General features: G+C 39.0%; 1 protein-coding gene across 1 annotated transcript in view; it reads right to left on the bottom strand.

The window, feature by feature from the left end:
• Positions 1 to 27,708, bottom strand: part of SPAG16 (sperm associated antigen 16) — a 439,096-nt gene that overhangs the window by 213,216 nt on the left and 198,172 nt on the right. The window contains exon 11 of the mRNA XM_069782045.1: positions 3,818 to 3,961. Within this exon, the coding sequence (XP_069638146.1) occupies positions 3,818 to 3,961 (144 nt within the window). The remainder of the gene's footprint in view (positions 1 to 3,817; positions 3,962 to 27,708) is intronic.

Genomic DNA, 27,708 nt, shown 5'->3' with positions numbered 1-27,708 from the left:
TCTTTCCTCAGTAACTGTGACAGTTGAAATAGCAACAGAAAGAATACATGCAATTCCACTTCTGTCTCAGGTGAACAGGACATTACAAAGGAGCTGACAATTTGAAAATTTTCAGTGCAAGTTTTAAATAGCTTTAGGAATCTACAGTTTGTACTTCTTTTCAATTCAGAAATTTATTGTACTCCACAGACTCAAACAATGTTTGCATGAAAAGGGCTACAAACATTTTAGAAGAGTTGACTTGATTAATATTTATGAATATATTAAGGACATTATGTATTATACCAGCACACATGCAGAGCAAGAATACAGTATTTTACTCTTCACTGGGATTTTATCGGACATTAACAAACACCTCTGCTATGCTGCAGAGCTTGATTCTTTAGCTACCCAGGAAGGTTAGTAATAAAGATAAATAAATCTAGTACATGCCATGAAATATCTTAGTGTAATTAGAGTATGGTTCTTAAAGGTGCAGCATTAACATCCTCAGCTTCTTCTGGAAACTGGCAGAAGATGCAGATTTTTGTCTGCTATTCCAAACATTGGGGCCACCTCGTATACACAGGTACACTACACAGCTCTTCTCCAGCTATCCAGATTTTTAACATGAAGCCTGTGTGGATGACTGTGGCAGGAGTCATTCTGACTCCCTCACTCCTTCACGCATATAAAAGATAAGTTGGAAAATATTCCTGAATTCTTCCATAGTGACAGGAAGTTGCAACCACTAATCATCTGTAAAGTACTACTCAGCCAGACCGGAGTAAAAATAGTGTTTGTTTTTGAAGTTAGACCAGTTGTCACCTCAGCTTGAAAAAGGAAGCGCTGTTCTCCTCCCTCCTTCCAGCTGCTGCACTCTCTAGATGACAGGACCTGTTTGAACTTTTACTTTTATTTAAAAAGCTTAAGGCAAAATTCGACTCTTAGATCTGCAGAGAGCATCACAACAGAGATGTTCTGCTCTCCCCACATGCACAGAGCTAGTCCGCTCCCCTTCATCTGTTGTCCTGGGAGCCACTGCCATGCAGGAAGGACACAAGGGGAACTGAGACCCTTTGTACAGACAGAAGGGCCCTGGGTGCAATACAAAAAATGATACACCACCAGACTCAAGAGCTTCTGCAAACCACATACCCTCACCTTACTCTACTTTGCTCACATGTGAAAGAGATGTGGTTTTACTAAAAAATAATCGTGGAATGAAATACATTGTCAGCGAGGGGGAAAAATGAGACTCTTCCATCCAACAACTCTTCAGAAACTCAGTGGCCTTTGCGCATAAGACTAAATGGCATCATGATACTTAAGGATATTGTTGTACATCAGTACTGGGAAAGATTCAAATGACAATCCTCATCACTATTATGTATTAGTCAGCGGGCAAGGTCCAGAGCCTAAAACATACCTTTACCCTTTTATTGTATACGGGTAAGTTCCTACTACCAACCCACGTTCTCTTGGAGAAGCTGAGGATATATAAATCCAACAGCACCTTTAGCTTGAAGATTATAGATCTTCACAGCTACCAATGAGACTTGCAACTTTACCCCTATTTACACAGTGGTAGAACAAAGACAACCATGAGAAAGACCCTTGTTCAAGCAGTAGTACACTGTGAACATGTAAAAATGAATTTCTGGTATTTTAAGTCATTTGTATGTGCAGAAACACCAGTTAAATTCACATCATAGCTCTACATTTGTTTCTTCTCAAATTATTAGTACACTCAATGTCAGTGTGTGGATTATTCTGATGCTGTCCAAAGATGATTTAGAAGTGGACCTGTGTGTGTGACTGTGCATGCACGCGTGTCCTGTGGCTAGACATAGCATATTTCTTAGACCAGAGGTGGAGATTGTTCTAAACCTGATTTTACAGATGGACAGAAAAAACATGCAGGAGAAATGATCTAACAGAAGACAAAAAGGAAAGACTATACAAGTGTGGGAGTTCCACCCAAATTTTTGGATCACAATTTAATAGCCTAATGCCACAAAAATGTTTTTCTTTTCAACTTTTGGATGAACATAATTTTAAATCTTTAAAACGGGAACAAAACTAGAGGCTATCTACATTTGATTCCAGAAATATTTTATGAAGACTTTCCATTTTTATTTGATTGTTTTTACTTCTGGAACACCTGAAGTCCCTACTTAAAAAAAAAAAAAAAGGAAAGAAAAAAAAAAGTATGATTAAATGTATTCTGTCACATTATATATATTTTATCCAGTAATGGAAGACAATATTTTAACAGCCCTGCTTTTGAATCACTCCAGAGCATTCAGCAGGAGTCAATTTATACTGCAAGAGAATGATGATGTATCTCAACTCATTTTAATTTCAATAATTGAATGAGAAATAGGAAAGCCTATTGAAAGGACTGTATTCTGGTCAAAGACTAATGAGAAAATAGTTTTGAGTCTCTGAGTCAGCAGGCGTCATGGTAACAATGCATTATCAAAATCTGATTAGCATGCCTAGCAGCTTTATAAATGATAACATGCTCTTCTAATTGTATTTCACTTTCTTTCCCTGTGATGAGTTTTATATTCATAGCAGGTAAGAAGTAAGGCAGCATTCTGTTTATCTGCAAGTTAGACTTAGGGTGTCCAGCACGCTCACAAACTCTGTGCAACCTGTCATTCAGTAATAGAAAAATTTTCCTACCGTCTTAAAATAAGAAGCTGAGCCTTACATTTCTCTCCTTTATTATACTGAATTATTTAAGTCAAATATTATTCTCCCCTTTTAAATATACAGAATTATTTCTAAGGATGTACACATGAGAAAGAGAACACTGTGAAACACACGCATCTTCAGAAAAAAACTATATTTCATAGGAGAAAGAGATGCAAGAAAAGAGTAAGTACATGTTTAATTCATCCCAGAAAGCATGACTCCATGTTCTTGAGGTTTTGAAAAGAGGGAGGGGATTTTCTTGTGTTTAGAGGTTGTGTGTGTGTTTGCTAATTCATTACAGAAATCAGGAGGAACCATGAAATTAAATAGGATACTTTTCCTTCTCATGAAGGAGAGAGCTAATATTGCTTCATAAAATAAATACAATGAAAATACTAGGTTGGAGGTTTAATAATGCTCTTTTTATAAGTGAACCTCAGGTGACTAGCCTGGCAGACCTTTATTATATTAACAGTAAAGAACTCTATTACAACTACAGCCTCACAAATCTGACGCAAAAATCATTTTAACATATAGAGGCTCAGTCTTAACAAATGGAATTTTTTTTTTTTTTTGAGAGAGAGAATAAAATGCATTCTCTTTTTCAACAGAATGACCAAGAAATCTACTTCATGTTTGGCCTGTTTCATGACCCTTGTAACCTAAATATTTATTTCTTATTTTCAATGTTCACATTCAGCTTCAAGTATGTATAAAGAGAAAGGAGGAAAGCTCATATTCTCTAGGTAAACTTGAATACTCTTAGTCATATGACAAATAATGCCTAATACAAGAAATCAACTTTTCTGTATTATTAATAATGGAACCATGCTTGTTATAGTGCATGAACACAGAGAAAATGAATACAGCGAGACCTAAAAAGCTTATTACTCCTTGTTACGTGCACTGGCACGTGGACAAAGTTTAAGATGTACAAAACACTAAAAGCAATCAATCTTAAGTCAACACACTGAAAGCCAGAGGAACATTTATCTACATGTTTGGAAATTCAGCAGAGAGCGCAGGGTTATACTGAGAATAGAAAGTCATCAAAGCAGGCCAGTGAACAAAGAAAGAGCAAACAAGTACTTCCCAGAAGGGATTAGTGCTAGTTCAGGGGACTGTTTGCACTAACCTTGGATGGAAGCAGCAGCCTGAAAGCCAATCAGTGTGACCTTCGCCTGTCATGATGACGTTCCCATCAGGTAAAGCCCACATTTTCCAGAGATGGTCATTACTGCCAGTGACTACAATGTCTTTTTGGTGATGTAAAGCCAAGCTACAACAGAAAAGACAGGCAGATTGTATTCCGTACCAATTCCATTTTATGTGAAATTCATTTAACTCAGGGCAACAGCTACAGAGGACTCTGATGCTGGATGGACTGAACAAGCAGTGATGCTTTCTATGCTCAAGAATTTAAAACGCATATGATGTAGATGAGTTTCTGTTGCTGCTGAAGAAAACAACAGAACATGACTGACTTTTGTGAAACCAGAATTGTTTTCACACTCTCTTGAAGTTCCACTTGATTATAACACTCAAATACATTTTAAAATACTTTGTTAGATTTTATTCTTACAAACACACAACAGGGTAACATATGAACAAGCCATACCAATGTGAATCACTTTTTTTTCACACCCAAAATAACTTCAAAAGCATTGGTTTGTCAGCCTGCTGCTGATGGCCAAACGGAAAAAGGACAAAAGGTCTCTCTGCCTTTTTTTTTTTTCACCACTGTGACCACAGGTCTAAAGTCTCCTACCACTGAGAAATAACTCAAATGGTAATTACAGTCCAGGAACTACAGTCTTTGCCATCACTTTAGCACCTATTCACTGGGACTAGGTCAGAAAATCCATTTCAATTCTATACTCAAAATGCGTTACATGTTTTCATTTTTTATTATGTAGCACATGGGGCTGTAATGGAAATCATACACTTATCACACCCCTATACTGAAAACTTGGTTTATTTTTTATTTGGCAATTGCAGTGCAGCTTAAAATGGATCCAGGGAAGAAAATAAATCTGTTGGAAAGATAACAAGTAGTGTATTTCGTATGGATTTGGTTATTCGATTTGAATTATTGTAATGCTTTACTATTTGTTGAACATCAGAAAGTATCTAGAAGTTGACTTAAGTCCCAGGAGTAGATTATTTAAATATATTAAATCTGGAGTTCAGAATCAAAATGCAACAATGGGGAGAGGAATCATAACCCATGTGTGCACCTATTTCAGTTGTGCATCAGAGCCGACAGTTTGCAGAGAAAAACACTTATTAAAACAGAATAAGAGTAGAGACAGACAATGCTAAGCAGCCAAATAGGGAAAAAAGAGGGGTTTCAGAAGGCGCACTATTATAAAAATCTCTTTTTTAATAGTACCTTTCTCCTGCACTCAAATTATTTCATAAAATTCCTAAACCAGAACCACAGCTTCTACTATTTTGGGAAAAATAATTCTACCAAATCCATGCTAAAAACATATTTACGTCAACTAGATTTTCATCAGAAAACACATCTATTCTTGCTTTTTAAGGCACAGCCTAGGAAGATTCCTACAGATTCATCAGTTGAATTCATCTACTCAACCAAGGAGCCTGGGTTTTACTCATTCTCTAGTTTCTTAGAGAGAAAAAAAAATGTTTTCTATCTTTGCCTAAAGAAGACAAATTTCCTTTGCATTTATAGGGAGAAAAGAGGAGGGAATGATGCTATTTAAATTCTCTAGAGATACACAGAGAGCAATTGTATCACTTAGATTGGCCACAACAGATATCTAGAAGAGCAAGGAGGGAATAGAGATAAAAGGAGAGCATTAAAGGCTGAAAGAAGGCACGCCAGTGGCCTGCAAATTACAGGATGAGAACAACTGTCCCAGAACCCCTCTACTATCAGAGACCTCTGACACACCAAAAATCCCATTGCCATTTTTCTGCAGCATGCATAGGCACGTAGCATTGTTATTCTGGGGACTGCTAAAAAGGAGAGCAGCTTCACAGAAAAATGAGTGGGCTAATAACTATAAAGATAAATCCATCAGGGCTGCTACACACACTCTTCTCTCAGCCTCTAAAACAGAGGACATTCCCCTCCAGCATGCACCTGGCCATGAACGACACAGAAGTGAGACCAGGACAGGAATATCTTTTACTTGCGAGCAACAAGGTCCTAAACCCTGCTGGATGTAGCAAGGGAATGGCAAGGGAAAAAGAAACCCACAGTAGTGGATTCAAGAAAACCAGAGAGGGAGAAGAGGATGCCTGCTGCAAAACCACTGACAGCACGTGCTCCTGCAGGAAGCTTAATCACTGATTCAGGCATGTCTATGATGCAGTTAAAAGACTGGATTTTTCTGTTTTGGGAACAACCTTATCATTGTGTTATTCGGAGAAAACAAACAAACAGTGTCATATGGACACAGCTTACATTATTCTCTTAATCTATTTCAGACACTTCAGATACCCTCCAGTTTTTCCCTCCAGATATTTCTGCTATTAGTTGAGTGCATGCCTGTTATGAAGTCTTTCCATCAGTTCTCTCTCCTACATTCTTACTAAATATCTGCCTTCTCAGTTCCCAAGATATGTTACACAGTCTAACTTAAATCACCTTCAGGCCACCTTTCACTCAAGTAAAGTTTATCTACTGTCTTCTTCCAGGTCCTGACTTGCTTTTTGAACAGTCCTTGCCCACTGGCTTGGCCACAGCTGCCTACGGATGCGAGCTGCATTGTCATTTGTCCTGCCTCAGCTCCCAGGAACATTTTTCCTGTCCTTAAACCTCCCAAGACACTTCCAGGCCAACTTTTGAAATGTCCAAACTTCTTCAGTGACTAGACGTTCCTAAAGAGCTTTGAGACAATCCATAAAGTGGATTTCATATGGACGAAAATATCTTGCTGTCAGTATGAAGCCTGCAAGTTTATTTTGCACGGGCTTTTCTTTTAATTGCAGAGCTCTTGTAAAACGCTGCTACTGTCCAATGTTTTTTTTTCTCCATGTCATTTTTACAGGCACACAGTGAACACTATCTAATTAACAGCAAATGTGTGACATAACAACTGTTGAGCGGCTTCTGAGAAAGGGAAGCCCATTCATCCAAAAGGCATTCTACATGCAACATTAATTAGGCACCCTTGTCTTCATTTCTGGCAATCCAGCATTGTATAGATTTTTGCTTCATTTCTGTTCACAGGGTCTAATTATTTCCAGCACTGGGTAGATTGGAATAGAAATCAATAATGGAACATGTGTGATAGGAACATTAGTTTTTTCTCCTCCTCCTCCTCCGCTGGGATAGAAGCAGGATCAAAGGAGACTTGGCCAAGAAAAAAAACCCAAAAACCAACCAAACAAAATACCCTCTGAGAGATTTGCCGCTGTTGAGCATATAAATACCCATGTTTACACAACTCATTCTGGCATTATAAGACATTCTCATCTCTTCAGCACTTGCCATGGTAGATATATAGTGCTCCCAGTAATTTGCTTTCAAAACAATCATCGATTATTTTAATTTATTTTGACTGAACCATAAATAAAAATATGATATCTTCAGATGCAAAATACTTTCAGTCTCAGCATGTACTACATTTGATTATTTCACATGTATAAAATCAACCTTCAGGCTAAAAAGTGTTAAATCCAAAGCTGTCTGCGTAACCTTAACTGTGTATTCATTTAATGCTAACACTAACTACATTGCATGGAGGCATGGGAGATTTCAGTTATATGTGAAGGAAAACTTTTTGGCAATGAGCTTTCTGAAACACTGGAACCTATAGCCATCTGCCATTATTAGCCTGTTCTTCAAGCTCTCAGCACACCTATCACATTACCTAGGTAGATTACTTCCATCATGGTTAGGAGAACAGACTGGTTCATGTCTTGAGGTTCTTTCAAGTTCTAAGGTAGCAATGTTCCTACGTGATCCCTGGTTCATTCGATGCACAAAACAGACAGTGCTTATACGTGAAGGGCAATTACAAAACAACAAAAGCACCACCTCAAACTTCTAAGGCATAACAGCAGTTAAACCCAATTGTACAGATGCAGGACAGTAAGGCATACAACCCCCCCTATATTTTAAAACAATTTTAGTGGCTAAAATATCTCACAAAATCGCCATATATTCAGCCTTTTTTACTAACTTCCTACATATCTCAGGAGATTGCAGGAATAGAAGGAGTCCAGAAATAAAAACCTAACCTAAATAGTCTCAAAATTAGGCACTCTGAGAATGGAGAATGCAAAATTAATGACCATCTTAAAGTACTTTAAGTGACTTAGCCAGCCTTGCCCAATTGCTCTGTGGCAGAAATAAGGACAAAATCCACTTTTCTGTGGTTTCACATATAGGAGTTGTACAGAAAAGTATGTTCTCAATATAGACAGCATTTAGTTGCCAAATTCTAATACAGCATTGTACTGAATATCACTTGCGATAAGTAATTTCAGAACTTCACAATTTGATCAAATTTATTTGCATTCCTGGATACTGGCAAAGAGGATTGTTGTTAATGCCAGTTGCTGCTTTCAGACAAGAAAGCTCTTCTGCTGCATTTCTTGCTTCAAAATTTGAGAGCAGCAGAGTTCCTCCAAGATTAAAAATGAAAACACACATTTTTCTTGGTCACAGAAACATTTTACCTCACATTTTCTTACACAAAAATTTAGCCTTACTCACGATACCTAGCACAGAAAATTTCAGTCTGAGCAGTTACATTTGGGTGAATTTATAAAGGCCTGAAATACTCATGTTTATAACAGAAAATGTTGGGGAATTGCAGGTATTTCTTCCTCTACCATCAGGTTCTCTAGGTGTGTTGGAATGGAAGAGCAGAGCAGGTTTTGAAGGCAAGGACATAACGCGCACTGATTTCTAGAGGATGGCTACTCATTATGGCCTCAAACAAGAACAACAAATACACGCCTAAACATGAGGACATCAACAGCCCTGCTGAAATCAGTGATATTGTTCACACACATATACTTAATTATATTGCTGGACTGTGCCCTAAAAATCTAAAGAATTTGTAAAAGCTGAAATACCATTCCAGTCCCAATTTTGCTGGTCACTAGCCAGCTGCGCTAAGACCCAAGACAAGTTAACCAAACCATTAGAAACAGTTTCTGTAGCAACGGATGGGCAGATTGCACGACCTAACCTCATTTTCTGACCTCCTGTGTTTGCAACAGCTTTTGAGGCAATATACCCACCATCATCCAGTTAGGTCCTAGGTGCGGCTGCTACGTGTGGAGGATTGGCACTGCTTCCTCAACTCTGCAACCACACTCCAAGGATCTAACTATAATCAAGGTCAATCTCTAAAATTATGACGGGTAAAGAGGTAGAAGACCACACAAAAAAATTCAGATCAATAGAAAGGCCAATTATTGTGGATGTTATCTACCTTGACTTCAGCAAGGCCTTTGACACTGTCTCTCATGGCATACTCCTTGAGAAGCTGGCGTCTCATGGCTTGGATGGGTGCACTCTTCGCTGGGTGAAAAACTGGCTGGATGGACGAGCCCAGAGGGTTGTGGTGAATGGGGTGAAATCCAGCTGGAGGCGGGTCACAAGTGGTGTTCCCCAGGGCTCAGTGTTGGGCCCTGTTCTGTTTAATATCTTTATCGATGATTTGGATGAGGGGATTGAGTGCACCCTCAGCAAGTTTGCAGACAACACCAAGTTGGGAGGCAGGGTTGATCTGCTTGAGGCTCTACAGAGAGATCTGGACAGGCTGGATCGATGGGCTGAGGCCAGTCGTATGAAGTCCAACAAGGCCAAGTGCCAGGTCCTGCACTTTGGTCACAGCAACCCCATGCAGTGCTACAGGCTTGGGGAAGAGTGGCTGGAAAGCTGCCCAGCAGAAAAAGACCTGGGTGTGCTGGTCGACAGCCGGCTGAGTATGAGCCAGCAGTGTGCCCAGGTGGCCAAGAAGGCCAACGGCATCCTGGTCTGTATCAGAAATAGTGTGGCCAGCAGGAGCAGGGAAGTGATTGTCCCCCTGTACTCGGCACTGGTGAGGCCGCACCTCGAGTACTGTGTTCAGTTTTGGGCCCCTCACTGCAGAAAAGAAATTGAGGTGCTGGAGCATGTCCAGAGAAGGGCAACCAAGTTGGTGAGGGGCCTAGTGCACAAGTCTTATGAGGAGCGGCTGAGTTTAGTTTAGAGAAGAGGAGGCTGAGGGGAGACCTTATCGCTCTCTACAACTACCTGAAGGGGGGTTGTAGTGAGGTGGGTGCTGGTCTCTTCTGTCAGGTGGATGGAGATAGGACAAGAGGAAATGGCTTCAAGTTGCAGCAAGGGAGATTTAGGTTAGATATTAGGAAAAAATTCTTGACTGAGAGGGATGTCACACATTGGAATAGGCTGCCCATGGAAGTGGTTGAGTCACCATCCCTGGAGGTATTCAAAAAGCACATAGACAAGGCACTTCAGGACATGGTTTAGAGGGCATGGTTGATGGTTGGACTCGATGATCTTGAATGTCTTTTCCAACCTAAATGATTCTATGATTCTATCACCTCACGATGGACTGAAAGGCGATAGCTGTCAGACATGAAAATCCCTTCACTTTATGAGCAGAAAAGGAGCAACATGCAGTGAAAACATGCGGTGAATCCCTTTGCAACACCTTTTGGCATATCTCTTATTTTCCTCCTTATCTACGTAATGGCAGTGCGGTGGGGGTGACAATGAGAAAAAACAACAGCAAACAGAAGCATTTTGTCCAGCGTGTAAATGAGGAGGTGCTGGCAGCAGTGGGGGCTGCAGCGTCAGCTTCTGTGAGGAGAGGTGGGGGCTGCCCCACGCCAGGCACAGCCCGATCCAGCCAGTTCACACCGGGTCCACAAGGACCCACCATGGGATATGGCAGAGCCCATCAGCAACACTGGTGGCACCTCTGGGAAAATGTGTTAAAGAAGGGGCAGAAAATGCTGGACAGAGAGAGGAGGAAGGAATAAAAACAGTGAGAAACACCAAGGTCAGAGAAGCAGGAGCTCCATGGCGCTGGAACACGTTATTGCCTGCAGACAGCCCATGCTGGAGCAGAATTTCCTGACAGGAATTCAGGGCCACGGAGAGCCCACGCCATTGCAGACTTTTCCTGCAGGTCTGCAGCCATGTGGAGACCCCACATCGGAGCAGGGGAAAAGTGTCGGGGGAAGGAGCAGCAGAGAGAAACCATTGCGTACTGGCTATACCTCCCTGCCCCTCATGGAAGGGTTGAGGGGACTGCAGTGAAGGAGTGAAGTGGAGCTGGGCAGCGAGCGAGGGGAAGGGAAGGTGCTGCTTTCATGTTTGCCTTTGTTTCTTACTACCCAAACCTATTTTAATTGGCAATAAGTGAAATTAATTTTCCTCAGGTCAAGTCTGTTTTGCCCACGATAGTAATTGGTCTTTATCCCAAGCCATGCACTTTCTCAGCCTATTTTCTCCTCCTGCCCTGCTGAGGAGGGGGAATGAGCAAGTGGCTGGGTGGGCCTTTGGCCCTCAGCCAAGATTAACCCACCAATAAATTAAAACTGAACACATCACAAAAGCCTAATCAATCGTTTTGCCTGCTACAACTCATCCTAATATGTTTTCTTTGAACAACATCTCTCTAATATTCTACCACCTTTTTATCTTGGCTTGAGTTATCCAGTCTCACCTACCGGCATGCTTCAGCAATAATTATAACCCTGACATTTAATCCAGGGTTTTATTATGCAAAGGTAGCATAACTGAAAAGCTTTGCATTCCTGTTTGAGGTCTTAAAATTTATCTTTCCATGACAAAATGGAAGAGGGGAAAATGCCTTCAAAAGAGAAAATAAGAGCTAAAACAAACAAAAAAAGGATAAAGAAAAAAAAACACAAAAAGAACATAAGTAGGGGAAAATACTCATAGCACAAAGCTCGTATCTTTTGTTTCATTTATGCAAATGCACGTCTGGAAGTCAGTGATAGACCTCACTCACAGCAATGCTTAAAAATCTCTATCCTGCCTAGTGAAATTTCTGGCTGCTTCCCAAGCTCCTATGATTCAGGATTTGGGGGGGGAACTTGCTAGGATCTCAGCATACATAAAGTTAACCTTCTAGACTGCCCAGCAGATCTTTGTACACCTTAGAAAATAAGGACAAAATAGTCTTCCAGAAACTTAAACCTGTATCTCTCAAACGCCAAAAGACTTCATAATTTACAGTGCTAGCTTATGCACTTATTCTATTCACCAGGCACACAAAATCTTCAATCTTAGCTGCATAGCAATAGCAAACATATTTATTCTTGTGAAGTGGAATAAATTCACACACTTTCTAACTTGCCAAAACCAGCTGTCCTCTCAACAAAAAACAACTTCAGAAAGTGAACACTCTGTACAATGTATGATGCCCCCACAAATAGTTGTACTAAACATGTCGTTATAACTCACGGATATAGACACAGTTGTAGTGATAAATTAATAAAGTCCATTTTGTGATGCTCTGTCTTTGATCACTTTCTGTTTATCAATCCTGTGTGCAATTATCAAAACGCATTAATTTGTATTAGCTGAGTGTTGTAACCTATCTAGGTTTTATCGCATTAGATCTGATTATGTACATGCTGGGCCAGTCTAAAATAATTTTCTTCTTAACAACAAAGTTTGGCCACACATCAAATCTTAGAAAAATTCAAAACTATCCTGTTGATCTGCATGTGTTTTATTTAGGTCTTAGTCCTTTGAAGATATATGCACATTCCTGAATTACGCACTCCTGGGAGTCCTGATGATTTCACAGCATATTAACTTAAAAACATACATAATCCTTTTCAAGATAGAGTCCTTAATCAGATCAGAAATAGAGGATTTTTCTAGAACCTATATAACAACATGCAAATTGTTTATGTCATTATAGTCTTGTGTACTGTGAACCTCTGCAACCTAATGTTAAGCCTTTTACCTAGAATGCTTGTAAATAACAACTGGCATGCATCTAAATCACTTCTTAGAGAATCTCTACTTATTCATTCCTTCCTTTTGCTTACAAGGTTGTTGATAATTATTGCTGGCCAAAAAAAAAAAAAAAAATCACTTAGGCTACAATGTCAGCTATTACACATTACAGAAAACAGTGCAATTCTAACCTGCCTTAAACCAAAGCAGCAGGCAGCTAAGAGATCTCCACGTTACTCCATAGACCAAGGCACAGTTTATTTTCAGTCTGCAGAATCTATGGGGTTTTTGGTTCGGGTTTTTTTGTTTGTTTAATTTAAATTGTCATACAGTTTAGATGATGACAAAGCTGTGAACAGAACAGTAGACAGATCAAATAGTTTGCAGTATCTTTTGTAAGACTGAGGGTGCTTTAAAAAACCCAATTAACTCAGGAGTCATTCCCTGTGATTCCAGTAGCTCACAAGCTCTTATTTAATATGTATCTGAATCAATTTTTCAAGCTTAGTCAACTTACTAGGTACCCAGCATAGTTTGAGGAGAAGTAATTAAGCTGAAAAGGAAAAGAGAGAATGAAAGTAGCAACAAACAAGTAGATGCAATTAAAATATTAAAACATTGACATCCCTTCCTGATATGTCCCCTCTGGAGTGAAAGCTGTACTTCCTTGCCTGAAATGATTTATACCATGATTCATACTGCCTATCACCATGTAACTAATCTTTTACTATCACTTCCTTTATGAAATATGCTACATCACTTTCTTTTAGGGAAAGGCAGTCCCATATGAGTATAACATTATAGCATTCAAAATAGTATTGAAACAGGATTAGCTTAGATCTGCACAGTCGAAGCCATTTCTGAAAGAGATCGCAGCTCACAGGACAACCCTCCAGAGCAGCAGGGAAGAGGCTACAGATACCCAGGGTTAGACCATGTGCAAACCTTGGCAAAGGAATGTGCCATATATTTTTACACTGCACCTGTGGTTGTGAACCACTTCACAGGCAGAGAAGCAGAGAAAGGCAATGTAGGCAAACTTGCATAAAACTTTCCCTATTCAATATATAATTGTAGCCTATTTTTTGACCTATGCATTAGGTACTTGTTGGGTACTGAGATAATAGCTTGTCCTCCTTCATAATGAAAGACAAACTGCTTTTTTAAAAGGCAATTTTAGCTTGACCAACTTGAAAAGATGCAGATTGCTTTCGCAAAAGCTTCTACCTGTGGCCTGGTTTGAATTAGTTTTCATCATTACTGTTAGCAATTCCCAGTCTTCTGTTGCATGGCAGCTTTTTCACAGATGATTAGGAGCAGTGTTGTGGTATATAAGAGTTTGGAACAAAAACTACTTGAAACTCACCAGTTGGTAAATTCTGTTAAATTATCAAGGTTGATAAAAGAAAATATTTAAAAATATAATTTGCAATTAGAGCATCAAACTGTCAACTCGCATTTCTAAATTAATAAGAAACCAAAGCATTAACTTTTCAAGGTCAGTTTGCCTCCTGTGTTTCTTTCTCACTTTTGAAAGCAGGGAAGGCTATTATGTTCTGTGCTCTATTTCAGTACCGTAATGCTGAAGAATGTTTCCATCAACAGAATTAATGGAAACTCTTGTGGGAAGAAAGTTACATAAATAAATAGTTTCTTCACAGTTAGGACTAAGAGGCAAAGTTGATATCTATGAATCATGTTCTTCCTCTGATGATCTTCGTAACCGGACATATATGTATGAAAGAGAAATGGATTTTAGGTTCAGAAAGGATCATGGTAATTCTCCAGTCCCATGATCCCTAAGCTGTAGGCTGCAGAACCCAGCTGGCCTGCAAAGCTCTGCTGAGTAGCTTGTCTGCCCCAAAGGCTCTGCAATTTTCCCCACTGCTGTTCAACTTTTCCATGATGTTTCAAGAGAAAAGTTTTTCAAGCTATGTGTTCTACTGTCATCTCCTGCACAGAATTACAGAAACACATGCTGAAAGGCATCATCTAGTCCACCTTGTGGTAAGGAAGGATTGTGTGGACTCACGCAACATAGATCTGTATAACTGTTCCTTGAAAAGGAGGTTCTACAACACCTCTAGGTGTTTTTTTTCTGGGGTTCATACTTCAAAAAGCATTTTATAAAATACATCCCTCACCACTCTAAATGCAAATTACTGAGATATCCCTTAATTCTTCTCTCAGGAATATGGAGAACAATTTCTCTCTACCTTTTGTATTCAAATCTTTATATATCAGATGGTTGTTACCAACCATCTTAAATTAGGCAAACTCAATTCTCTAACTGATGCAGTTTTCTAAACTTTAAAAGTCATGACCAAACATGGATACAATATCTCAACTCAGACCTCACTAACCCTAATTTGGAATAATTACCCAACATTATAGACACCACATCCCTCTTCACACATTCCAGAATTACATTTCCTTAAGTTTGCAACAGCAATGCATTGTAGACTTTGTTACACATTTTTTCTCTTGACAAGTATTCCCTATCTTGTATTTGTGTATCTGAATTCTTTTTTGCTAAATATATCGTATGGCACTTCATTGAATTTCATCTTGCTGATTTCAGACCATCTCTCCAATTTGCCAAGTTTATTTTGAATTCTGATCTGATACAGAAAGGTATTTGCAACTCCTCACAGCTTGGTGTCATGTGCGTATTTTATAAGCTATTCTGTATTCCATCACCCTCACTGCTAATGAAAACACTGAACAGAACTGATTTCCTAAGCAAATTCTCAAACTGAAACGCAGGCTGTGGAGTTCAACTAAGTCCTGCACCCAATCCATTACATTGGTTTGTACTAAAACTTACACTTTAGAAAGGCATACGATACATGTTTTAAAACCTTAAATGCAAGAAAAGCCACCATTTGCTCTGCTGAATTGTTGAGATAGTTAATTATCCTCTTTTTTCTTCTTTTTTTTCCCCCGCAGAATTTCACTTTAAAATAAGGCCAGCTTCACTCTCCAGCTGCATATTACACTCTGTTTACTGTATCGGAGAGAGAATACCCATAGGAAAGATTGACTTATAGAATTATAGACTTACTGACTGATACATTCTACCATATCATCCCTTAAAACTTCTATGGATTAATCTTCACAGACAGTATTAACTGAGGTTAAGAATTCCTGAAATGTTTTGTAAGACTTGAACAAAGTAATGCTGTTTTAGGAGAATCGAGTCATATTTTTTGTTTGCAGTTCCTGGCTCTGCTACGGAATTATGTACAATCACTTGCAGAAAAATATTACCCTACTGGGCAAAGCTAAGCACTTTAAGACCATGTAATTTCTAGAATATTTGCTATGCAATATTTGGCATATTGGACAAATTCTTTGCCCCTCCCCCCCTTTGCTGTCCATAGGCATTAGGGGGAAGAAACCAGAAAGCAAAGCTCTTCAATACTGGAAAACAACATCAGAGAGACCCAGATCCATATTTCTTTATGAAAACTAGAAATACGTCTCAGGATTCCCTTCAACTTCCAGCATGTGGAAGAACTTGGGATAGAAGAAATAAGAGACTTACTCATTCTGGGACACACACACACACAAAGCTGAAGACATATTCCAAGTGCTGTTAGCTAGAGATTAAAAAAGCCCCCACCAAAACACAAAACAAAACCTTTATCTGTTTTACAGCACTTCTGACGTTTATCCAGCCCTATAAAGCACACACAATGGGCCAAATTGTCTGATTGCTTAAATACCTACAGTTCTTCAGTGTAATACGTACCTGCAAAAATGGAATGGAATATACACATTCCATTTAAGAGGTCAGGATTCAAGTAACATTTTGGTGACCAGAATGTAATACACAAAAGGCAACCATGATCAAGTCTACTGTGATGCCTGGACATGCCATGCTGCCCTCCCCGGCATAGGAAAGCGTATGGCTGCTTTCCCACCTTTCTCTCAGACAAATTCCATTTATATCATTATCGTCTTAATATTATAGTACTGAATGCAATGTTTAGATTTTGACAAGACTCCGAAAACATTTCTTGTAACATTCACCGCACACAGAATAATAATCTTCATGGTTGAATCTCCCAATTGCCACCTATTTCTCTACATCCTCCTAGACTCAAAAATTATAACAGACCCTGTAAATTCTTAAGTAAGGTGGTTCTAGCCTTTATCAAGTATAAAGATGCATTAAAGAAGATTGACATAAGTGTTTGAAATAATATGAACATATACATATTAAAAATTACTGCTGGTAAGCATGAGTCTCTCTGATACATATGGGAGCCTTATAGTCAAGTTACAGGAGTTACCTATCTGAAAGGCGTTATCTCAAACTTGTCTTCATGCTGTTAAATATGTGATGCTTTTCAAGACTTACTGACATCTACAAAACAAACCTCTGAAGTCTCAGAGTCATACAGAATACAAATTTTCAATTCAAAGCTTATTCAGAATAAAATGCCTTTTCCTAAGTCACATCCAAATGAAAATGACGGGATTCCAGATTTCAATTTTGCACCTTTCTTAGCATTCTTACCATCTGCTACCATTTACAGACCCCAGATGTATGTTCAGAAGGGGTTCTAAATCTTATGATGGTCCTAACAACCTAAATCTTCTGCCGTGCCATGGAGTTAGCCTATTAACTAGCTGGCTACCATTAATCTCCTTGAACACAGTATCATACAGTATCAAAAAGACTTTCTAACCCTCCACGTAGCCATTTTATTAGCTGTTGTTGTCTGTGGTAAACATCCAAAAGCCAGACTCCTGCAAAGACAGTGCTTACATAAACTGTGCTGGAAGGGTAAAAACATACACACAACTCAAACGATTTTCAACAACTGCAAATTTATAGCAATACTAACCTCAAGGGTTGCCATTTATCCTGCTTCCAAATGACTTCTGAGTCACTTCAAACTGAGCTATAATGAAGGATAAAGATCAGTCTCAAAAGACCACTGCTGCTTTCTTCAGTGCTCGTTAATGACAAGTAACGAATATGTACTTTTAAAGTACACTACACAGCCCTGCTTCCGGAACAGGAAAAGGAGGGAGAAAGTTACCTGTCGTAGTGCTGTAAGACTCTTAAGTCATCACTCCAATGGCAAGTAACATAGAGCCCATTTATAGGAAGATGTACTGTTGTCTAAGTGTTTGGTATCCTATGTCTGAGTCTTAAAAGAGCTAAAAACATCTTGGTTTCATTTTGGGGCCACCATTTTGTGTCCTGCAGCATGTGCACCACACACCTGTTTATGAAAAAGAAAAAAACCCAGAGTCCTAAACTTTGGTTCGCAGAGAGCTAAGGACCTCTAAGTATGTAACCAAATGCTACAAAAAAAACCAAAAGCAACTTTTCTAAAGTCTTTTTTTTTCTTTTTCTTTTCTTTTTTTTTTTTTTTTTTTTTTTTTTTACACATGCAAATATTAGTATATCATTAAGGTGCCAGAGGACTATAAATGAGAGAGGTTTCTGCTTATTTTGGACATGAAAGACTAGATTTATAGGAAATGTTATTCTTATGCCATCTATTCTGTAAAAAAATAATGATGTCTTTAAGAAAAAGATGGATGAACTAGGGCACTGCAGCTTGCACAAGTCATTCAGAAAATCTTGTGTATATAGTTGCAAGATTTGCTTCTCATGAAGCAAAGGTACAAAGCATAACCTCAAAGAAGAGTTTCCTTTTGAGGATAAGCATATCTGCATTGCTGCATATTTTTACCAAGACACTGGCTCTCTAGTGAACAGAACCTGGCATGCCACGTATGAAAGGTTGCCAACAGCTGCTTTAGAGAATCCTTCTGGATGAAATGTTAAGATACTCATCGATTGCCCGTTCAATCGTTGCTGAGTCTGTATATTTTTCAGCAGTACCTATATGCGTCACATCTGTATATTGTCTCCAGAAAGACCATTCTAGGTTGTTTTTTTTAAAAGTACAAACACCAATTCCTCTAAATTCAAAATACTGGAATATTTGGTACCACTAAAAAGAATCCCTTTGTACTAACTAAAAACCAGCAACCTAAAAGCCAATTCTTGATCAGCTTTACAAAATAGCTGATCAAGTATAGTATGTATTAGGTCTATCACACATTCTAATTTTAACATCTGCATAATACCATTTACATTTGATCAATATATACTGCAGACTGACCCCCCCCATCATGCCTATTGCAAGCTCAATATTATTGTAAATTTAAGAATTGCTAGGAAGTAGAGTGTGCAACAGAACTCTATATTTGTCATAGAAAAAAAAAAATCATCGATATGGTAATTGTAGAAGTACGAAATGCAGTTTAAAGACCAATGCTGGTATTTTTTTTTTATTCCACATAGCAGGAAAACTAATGAGGCACATCTTAGATTAGTTTAGTGTAATACTAAAAGCACTAAATAACACTTTCTATATAAGTACTTTAAAGTAGATTGCTTAAAGTAAAAACAACACAAAAGATTCCACTCTAATGTTACAGATGCGGAAACATATCAGTTTAAATCACCATTAAATCAGAAATTACATGGACTATTTTTATTACCATTAATTACTCCAATTTAGCAGAATACTTCACATCATATTAACTTCAAATTTAATATGAATATTGTTTAGTTTTCTAATTAAAAAACACCTAACTTAAAAAAAAAAACAACAAAAAACCAAAAACAAATGCAAACAAATAATACTATCCACTAGACAGAAACATAAAAAAAATCAAAGTAAACAACAGATTTTAGGGCAGCCACTCTATATAAAGCTACACTCATCTATAACAAGCCTCATCAGTTCCCCTCCCGTGTGGAGTAAAAAAAGGAAGCAATCTGAGCATGAATAGCTTAAACACTCTATCTTAAAATGGGAACTGTACAGATAAAAATCTCTTACAATAGCTACAGAGAGCTGGAAGTAGAGTCTCGGTCAGTAAATGAGCTACACCGGTACTCAAGTTCAGCTTATCAAGTAAAGGTGACAGGCACACTGCTCTCTCCCACATGGCCATTCATGACTATTATGAAGAGCAGAGCAGTTTGTTACGCGTAGTGGAAGTTCATAATGCCAGCAACGGAGAAGTTGACCTCCTTTTTCCCCACTCCACACCAAAAACATCCAAAGGAACATCCATAGCAAGTCCAGGGCCTGGTTTTGCAAAATTCCTTATGTGGTTTGAAAAAAGAAGCAATTATAGCAGTTCTGTGTACCAGAGCCACATCTTTATTATGAAACATCTGCCCTGAAACGGGGTCTTTTCCAGGTCTGTTCCAACAAATTCATTTTTATCCATCAGTCTCATTACAGCTTGTAAGTGGTCAGGAAGAGGCACGCTTTCAAAGCGGTGTTTGGGGTTATAGCCACAGGAATCTTTTTAACATCAAGAGATTTCTTTACATACCAAAATATTATTTTCATTTGCATGTAAGAGGGATAGAGTTTTGCAGTGTTCACGCTTGAATCCCTGTAGCCAGATGCTAAAGCTAATGTAATCAATAGAAATCCTTTGTTCATTTAATGGGACTTGTACAGAGAATTGGTTAGAAGAAAAAAAATACCATTAAAGTTCATGGGAATTTGGACTGACTTAGTATTTCAGCATATAGCACTCTGCAAACAGTTGCTTAATGTGCTTGATTCTCCTTCTGTAAATGCCACTGATCAGCCGTGTGTACCTTGCAGCAGTGCAAAAGGAAACAATACACTATGTCCTATTCCATGAAATAACTGCACTTACAGTAATAAAACAGGGATTTATAGAAACATCTACTTTAAACTGTTTTTAAAGCTTCTGAAATATATCTGGTCTAGTTTATTCTACCCCTGCAAACCTGTACAAATAAATGTACTCTGGCCATCAAGGCTTTACAAGTAAGAAAACCAGAAGGTAGCTGTACCAAGATATGTCAGTCTGTTAAACCACACCTAAAATCTCTTTTAAAAATAATAAATAAATCAGAGGTTATGTGTATAAATGAGTATACAACAGTGGAGCTTTATAATGCTCTAAGACCTGCTCCTGCACATATAATGAGCTGGATAGAGGAATTTGGGCTCTTTGTACAAATTCAAGTGTTCCAAATAAGAGCAAATTTGGAAGAACAAGGCTAATTGAGGGGGATACAGAAATGGAGTGTCACTATGATATTTTAAAATATGATCCTGTATTGTGCTTTAAGTTCCAATTGTGATGAAGTTAAACATTTAAGTTGCATAACTTTATGCACACAATTAGCCCCACAAAGCAGAGCTGAACAACAAACTACAGCAATTTATTTTGGTGTCAGTAGGATTAATTACATCCTTAAGCTTAACTACTACCCTATGTACTTATATCACTTGCGCAGAAGAGCAGTTGATATCAACACAGCGCTACGCACTTACAAGCCCCTATTCCCAGGTCCCTCCTATCCAGTGAACAGATATTCCAGTTCTTGTCTGAGTTGTACACAGTGAAAAAAATATACTTTTATGAACCTGAAAAATAATACATCTTGCCCTTGTTATTGCGTGTATATATATTACCAAAGCTTGCTATTGCAGCTGGCCTTCATATTTGTATATAATGAAGTAGAATACTGAGAACAAGTATCTGTATAATTAGCACATCAATCATGTTGTTCTTTAATAGAAATGAAATATTAATTCACTTCTCCATAAACTCCTTCACCATAACTAATGCAAATTATTAATTAGCTAACCACAAGCAAAAGAAATGCTGAAAACCACTAGAAGCACACAAATTTCAGCAGCCACCGCTCAGGCAGCATCCATGGTAGTGACCCACCATCCCACCAGCCATGGTTGTGTGCAGAGGCACGGAGCACCCTGCACGCAGAAGTTTGCCAGCTTCAGCATCAAGCTGGGCATCTTTGTCACCCGCTGGTGCACAGGTTGCTGCGAGCTGTGGTCCTCTCCGCTTAACTACTGCTAGAGCTCCCATCTTTTTTGTGACCATGTCTTGTTACTGAGAGCCAAATATTCCTTTTTCAAGGGAAGAGAGAAAGGTTTAGGACATGTCTTTAACATTTTTTTATGAGGGCCCTGTAGTTTCCTGCAGGAATACCATATAATCATCTTCCCAAAAGGCTTTCTGAAATTCTTCTGAAGCCTCTGCTGCAGAGTGTTGGGCTTCTCGCCGGATAACACCATGGCTGCACCAATGCAAGGCAGGAAGTCTGGTAGAAGGTTAAGGTGAAACCACACCAGGAGGAGCAAGACTGGCCCAGACACACAGCACCAGTGACACATGTGCTACAATATTCTACTGATCCTGTGCTTAAATACAGGCAGTTCACGCCGCTGAATGACTTGCAAAGCTCTTATTTGCGTAGCTGCAGGTACTGTCTTCTTCCTTCCTTTCTTCTTATTCAAGCTCAAAAAATTATTCGAAGAACTAAGCTAAGGCCCTCACTGTAAATGCACACCCACCCATGAAGCAAGCTTCTCCAAAATCAGAAAGGAATAAAATGCAGGAAGTTGTTACGGCGTTAGCATCTGTCACTGTAGTGTAGCTACTCACTGCGCTCCCAGACAACAGCCTTCTTGCTCTGCTTTTACAGATATCAGTACAGATTTCTAAAACTATCAACTTACTGAACCCCATTTCTCCATTTCTTGTGGTGCATGTTTCTCCCCACACATAATGGTTTTTCACACTGCCTGCGACAGGGAATTTGCCTAGCATTTTTCAGTGCCACGCTACCTGAGAATTCAAATCTCTTTCTTCATATCTACACTATGCACATATACTTCATACGTGTATTTTTCACAAAGACTTATACAAAGAGACAGCAATAGAAGACCATCCTTCCATTTTTTTCCCCAAACTATGTAGTGACCTTGTTTAGAGGCCATGAGAACCTCAAGACAATTATTATAATACTGAGAACTAGATACCATTCTGAGACATATCCCTCTAAACCATAGAGCACAGATATCTTTCCCCTTAGGGACATTACAATTGTAAATGTAATTTTCTTACTTTTGTTTGCAAAAAGAACCATTTTCCTCTTTCTGTATCCATTAGCAGCAAACAAAAAATTTAATTTCAATGGAGATGTTTTGAAAAGCTTACTCATAAGAAACAGTGCAGCTTTCCCCACTGTATGAGAGTATGATCAGACTTCACTGGCACATGGTGGTATGGCTGCATAGCACGTCCTACAGGTTTCAAACAACACGCGGACATGTTTGTTTGAGGAAGAACATTGTCTGTTTAGTCACTACTGTAGATTACGGCAAACAGGGTTAAAGAGTTCTTTTTGAAAACCATTGAGTTTATCACAAGAAATAAATGTTGATCATCCTTGCACCCCCAGATAACTGTTACTAAAGTCATTGGACATCGATAACTGCTGAAGAGCTCCAGTGCCATCCAGTCAGCTGTACAGGGTCACCTTTTACAGAAAAAATGGAAAAATTCAGTTTACTAAGAAAAGCAATGGCATAAACACTCCATTGAGGGAAGAAAGGTGAAATTGCTTCTATTGATTTCGCCAGCTGTCCTTTCAACATGATTTAGTCAAATAATCTCCCAAAACTTATTTACACTAGGAAGAAGACAAGCTGTAAAACCCTTCACCCTCAAGAAACATTTCTATAAAGTAGCTATTAAAACTCCTGTGGCTTTGAGTGTACAGGTACAGGATTATTCGAGCACCTTGCCTGAAATCCCTTCCTTCATCTTCTACCTGCCATGGCAGAGCCCTGGAGCTGGCTGTGGCCTATGACACATGTAGGTAAATTTGGGTCTGGAGGCCTTTTTCCAAACATAGACACCTGATCTGGTACAACCCACATGGGAAAGACATGATCATTTTTGCCGTTTTGTTCCACCTTCCTTGATGCTTAATTAAACAACTGTTTCTTTGCCTGATAGATAAAAAAAGTTGTCCTGAGGTTAGACGAATGGTATTTCAACGTGCCTGAGCTTTCTCTTCCTTGCGCCTTTCCCCAAAACCAAACAAAACAGATGAGCACAGCCGAGTACACTGAGCACATCCAGGGGCACTGCAGAAATCAGCCAGCACTGTGCTATCACTGTGTGCTTAGCTCTGACTTCTACAGCTTCTACATGGCATGCAGATACCTACTGCGGAGAGGACAGGATTACACAAGAAGGAAAAGAAATACTGTTGCAGAAGCAGTGGTAAAAGGCTGGTTGGCTTAAAAGATCCTTACCCACCACTGTAAACAAAAAATTAATTTCAATTTTGATGCTGTGCATTCATCAGGAATCCTACCCTGTATCAAATAGTCCTGCCTAACAGAAGCAAGGTATAGCGTAGTTCCCATGCTAGTCCAGTCTGATGAAGCTGGTTGAGGAGAAGGGGAGATGACAGCAGCAGCAGAGTAGGAGAGACCCTGGGAGCCCAAAGGCACCAGGAGTGGCGTTCTGGTGGGCAACAGGAGAAAGAAATAATGTATGTGTGCAAAAAGAAAGAGGAACTAGGGAGGGAAAAAGTGGAGGTAGCAAGTTTTAGCTATAAGGCTACAAGGCTGTAAGCCACTGGGCTGCAGTATACAAACATCATAAATATACACTGGGAGCAAAGAATCAGTTCTAACAGACTGGCAAGGCTTGTCCTGAGACACCTCGCTGTCTTCACAGGTGTTGAGACTGCTGTAAAAGCACGAGGTGGCTCCACTGACTCTCTGAAGTTTGTGTCCAAAATGGAATCATTAAGTACAGTATAATATACAAAGAAGGTCCTATCACTGGAATAAAGGAGGCCAAGTAAAGAGACAGCAGGTAATTCCCTTTCAAAGGGCCAAATTCCACCACAGCAATAACCCCAGGTGTACATCAGCAATCACCAGATGGCAGAATTTACTTACTAAACTGAAAACTATTCCCACATCTTTCAAAAGCAGTAAGGGAGCAGAGAAGAACTCAAGTTGCTCACCTACCGCAGTTACTAGCTAGGGACAGAAAAGAGGCTAGAAAGGAACGAATTAGAGATGCAGTAGTGCCATCCAGATCTAAATGCATTCTGTACTATGAATTCTGTTAATATACCTCTAGTTCATTAACTTTTTTCTATTGATGTTCATTTTTTTCCTCCCTGAAGGATTCTAGATCATGCTTCCATGGAAAGAGTGAAGCAGGAATATATAACACAAACCAACCTCCAAACTCTCCCCCCCCCCCCTTCTCCTTCTCAGACGTGCAAAGAAATCAGTAGTGAAACACTTTACATTTTTACCTTGGATTGGTTGCAAGAGATTCTGAAAAAACTCCTAATCCAGTTTTGCAAGTCAGGTCTCTTCTGCTGTCTGCCTTCAAATTATCAAAAGATAAATGATCACATGATGAGGGATTTGGTTGGTTGGTTTACAATTCCCTTTGAAGTGAAAAGGCTCAGCATAAAGAATCCTATGAATAAACAAATGCTGCCATTTCCATCTGCCATTTTACTTTATGGATCACACGTTTTTCACATTTTACCATGTCCTAATGGTTGAGCATGGAAGAAATGCTGAGTACACATCCAGAGAATTTTTTGTACCACACCCCAAAGGGTGAGAATAAGAGTTGTAAACCATCCCTTTTCCAATGACTCTCTGACACAGAAATAGCAGCTACAACACATACATAGGGATAGAGGGAGAAGACAAAGTACATTTCAAATACAGAATTAAATCTATGTGCAATCAATGCATAACAGACACACTGACAGATACTTGAGCAGAAAGTCTCTGTAAGATAATGTATGTGAAAAGGGTATTTTTTTCAAATAAACAAAACTGTGAAAGCTTTCTTTACAAGAAAGAATTGAAGAAAAAGTAGGCCTAACAGAATAATACTGGAAAGATGGAATCGTGTTGCACAGCAATTGACATGGGCAACAAATGATCATGGGGGGAAAAACCCTCATTCTGAGAGATACAACAGAGTTCTCTCTCCTGTACTCTTGACACTGTCATAACAGCTAATTACTCTGATAAAATATGATGTTATTTATATACATACACACACAAGAAAATCTATTTTCTAGCAGCCTTGCATGAATTCAAGCAAACCCCTACCAAAGTGCAGCAACACAGTTCAGTTTAATCCACCAACACCAGACTAAGCAACCCTCAAGTCCAGTCCTCCTTTTGTGTTAGCTCTATACTTGATTTTACATGTCCTACAGGAGGGAAAAATAAAAAAATATTAGTCTTGCATATAATCTCTAGGGCAGCTTGTTAGAGTCACACCATTCTAAACAAAGGAATAACTCTTAAAATTGGAAGCATTTGTGTCAGAGAGAGAGAGAAAGAAATGTAAAGTTTTGGATTCTGCAAGGAATGTTTTTTTCAGCAAGATGCATATACACATACAGGTTGTTTTCAGCCCTTAAAAGGTCTGTTTGACTTCCCCTCCCCCCCCATCATTTATTGATACCTGGTACATGATCACTGACATACTTATGCCAGCGCTTGACAAAGGCATAGAGATCCTGACACACAAGCTCACTTACATTACTTGGAGGAAACAGTTCAACTACATGGGACATGCTGGGAGAGTATTCCCTGCAGGCTGAAGACAAGGAAGATGATGGCCTAACTCCTGTGGGATGCAGAAGGCTTTGTGACCACACAGGACAGTGGCAGCAGAACTCTGCAGGGCAAGAAAACTGATATGTCACACTAAATCTGGTACACTAGAGAGATATGAATAGAGAGCATCCTCATATTTCACACAAATTAGAATCGGTTTCTTCTGGCCAGTGCTTAGGGGTTTCTAGTGTCAGGCTTCATACAATTGTCTATGGCAGGAGAGAATAGATAGACAGTATTATCAATTTCTTGTTAATTTGTAAACTTTTAAAAATAATTCAATTGTGTGTTGGACAGGAGACATTTAACATACAGAAATTTGTGTTTTCCAACTATTCCACAGTGCCTAGAGCTGTGGGCTGGTGTCCTAAATATTCAATAAATATATAAAAAACTCAAATGCTTCATTTCCAGAAAACTTACTTCTAAGCTTAACACAGTAAATTTTCATTAATTTCTTCCCCTAGGTTAATAGGAAACAAATTACATTTCAAAAAATGTTAATGGAATTTCCCTACAGTTTCTCTTGTATGTACTTGCGCCTGTAAATGTTTAAATATTATAAAAATATATAAGTAGAGCGAGACAACGGACAATTTATTCTACTGTAAGCACAGTACTGCATAGGATGGATTGAAAATACGATAACAAACCACATCTCTTAAGCTATCTGAAAGGTCTAGCAGGCTTACTGCAACAGTTTGTTATGTTCTTAAAAGAATTGTTAGAGTAATGAAAGCATTAGATGGTGTCTTGCAGCATTAGAGCAGAAAGGGGTGGGGACGCAAGGTTCAGTAGAGAAGAACAAATGGTAACAGGTACAGAAATAAGATCAGGAAGACAAAATAAATAAGGTTTGGGGTGGTTCTCCTATATCGGAATAGGCAGAGAATATCACTGACAGCAAATCAAGAAGCCCAGATGGTACTCTCTACTACAGAGGCGTAACAGTACATGATTTCACGTTCCATTTAAACAGCACTTAGTTCTATTCTTCCAAACCTTAGGATAAACCTACTACTGAGTCAATACATCACCTTTCAAAATGAGTTATACATGTTGTGATAATACTGTTACGTATTTTTTACTTTTTCTGTTATGACATATCCACCCACAATGAGAACAATTTCTAATAGATAGCTAAAATTAAATAGTAACGCAGGTATCTTCAAACGTACTTTGTGTTCTTTTTTGATGCTCTCTCTAAAATTTTAAAGCTCCTCATTTCCATTTCTTGTGCACAAATGACAGTCAGAAGCAGAGCTATTTCAACCGATTCACCCAATTCACTTTTCAAGTGCAAAACTGCAGATGAAATTTTGCCAGTCTACACCCCAGTGTTAGGCTTACAAAAGGATGTTTCCCTGCAGTGGATCAATGGCAGAGGTTCCACAGCAGCACTTCATGTGGCCAGTATGAGAAGTCTCCTGCTAACGGGTCGAGCCCCCAATGAACATATGGAATTTTGTTTTAAATGGCACCTACTTGTGGCAGCCCCTACTTTTTCCCTGGTATTCCAAGAGGTAGAATTTCCTGTAAGGATCCCTAAGGGGCAGCACT

The sequence above is a fragment of the Haliaeetus albicilla genome, chromosome 4, assembly GCF_947461875.1.
Source record: "Haliaeetus albicilla chromosome 4, bHalAlb1.1, whole genome shotgun sequence".
Classification (NCBI taxonomy): Eukaryota; Metazoa; Chordata; class Aves; order Accipitriformes; family Accipitridae; genus Haliaeetus; species Haliaeetus albicilla.
The sequence above is the reverse complement of the archived record's forward strand: the minus strand, read 5'-3'. Positions and strand labels throughout refer to the sequence as shown.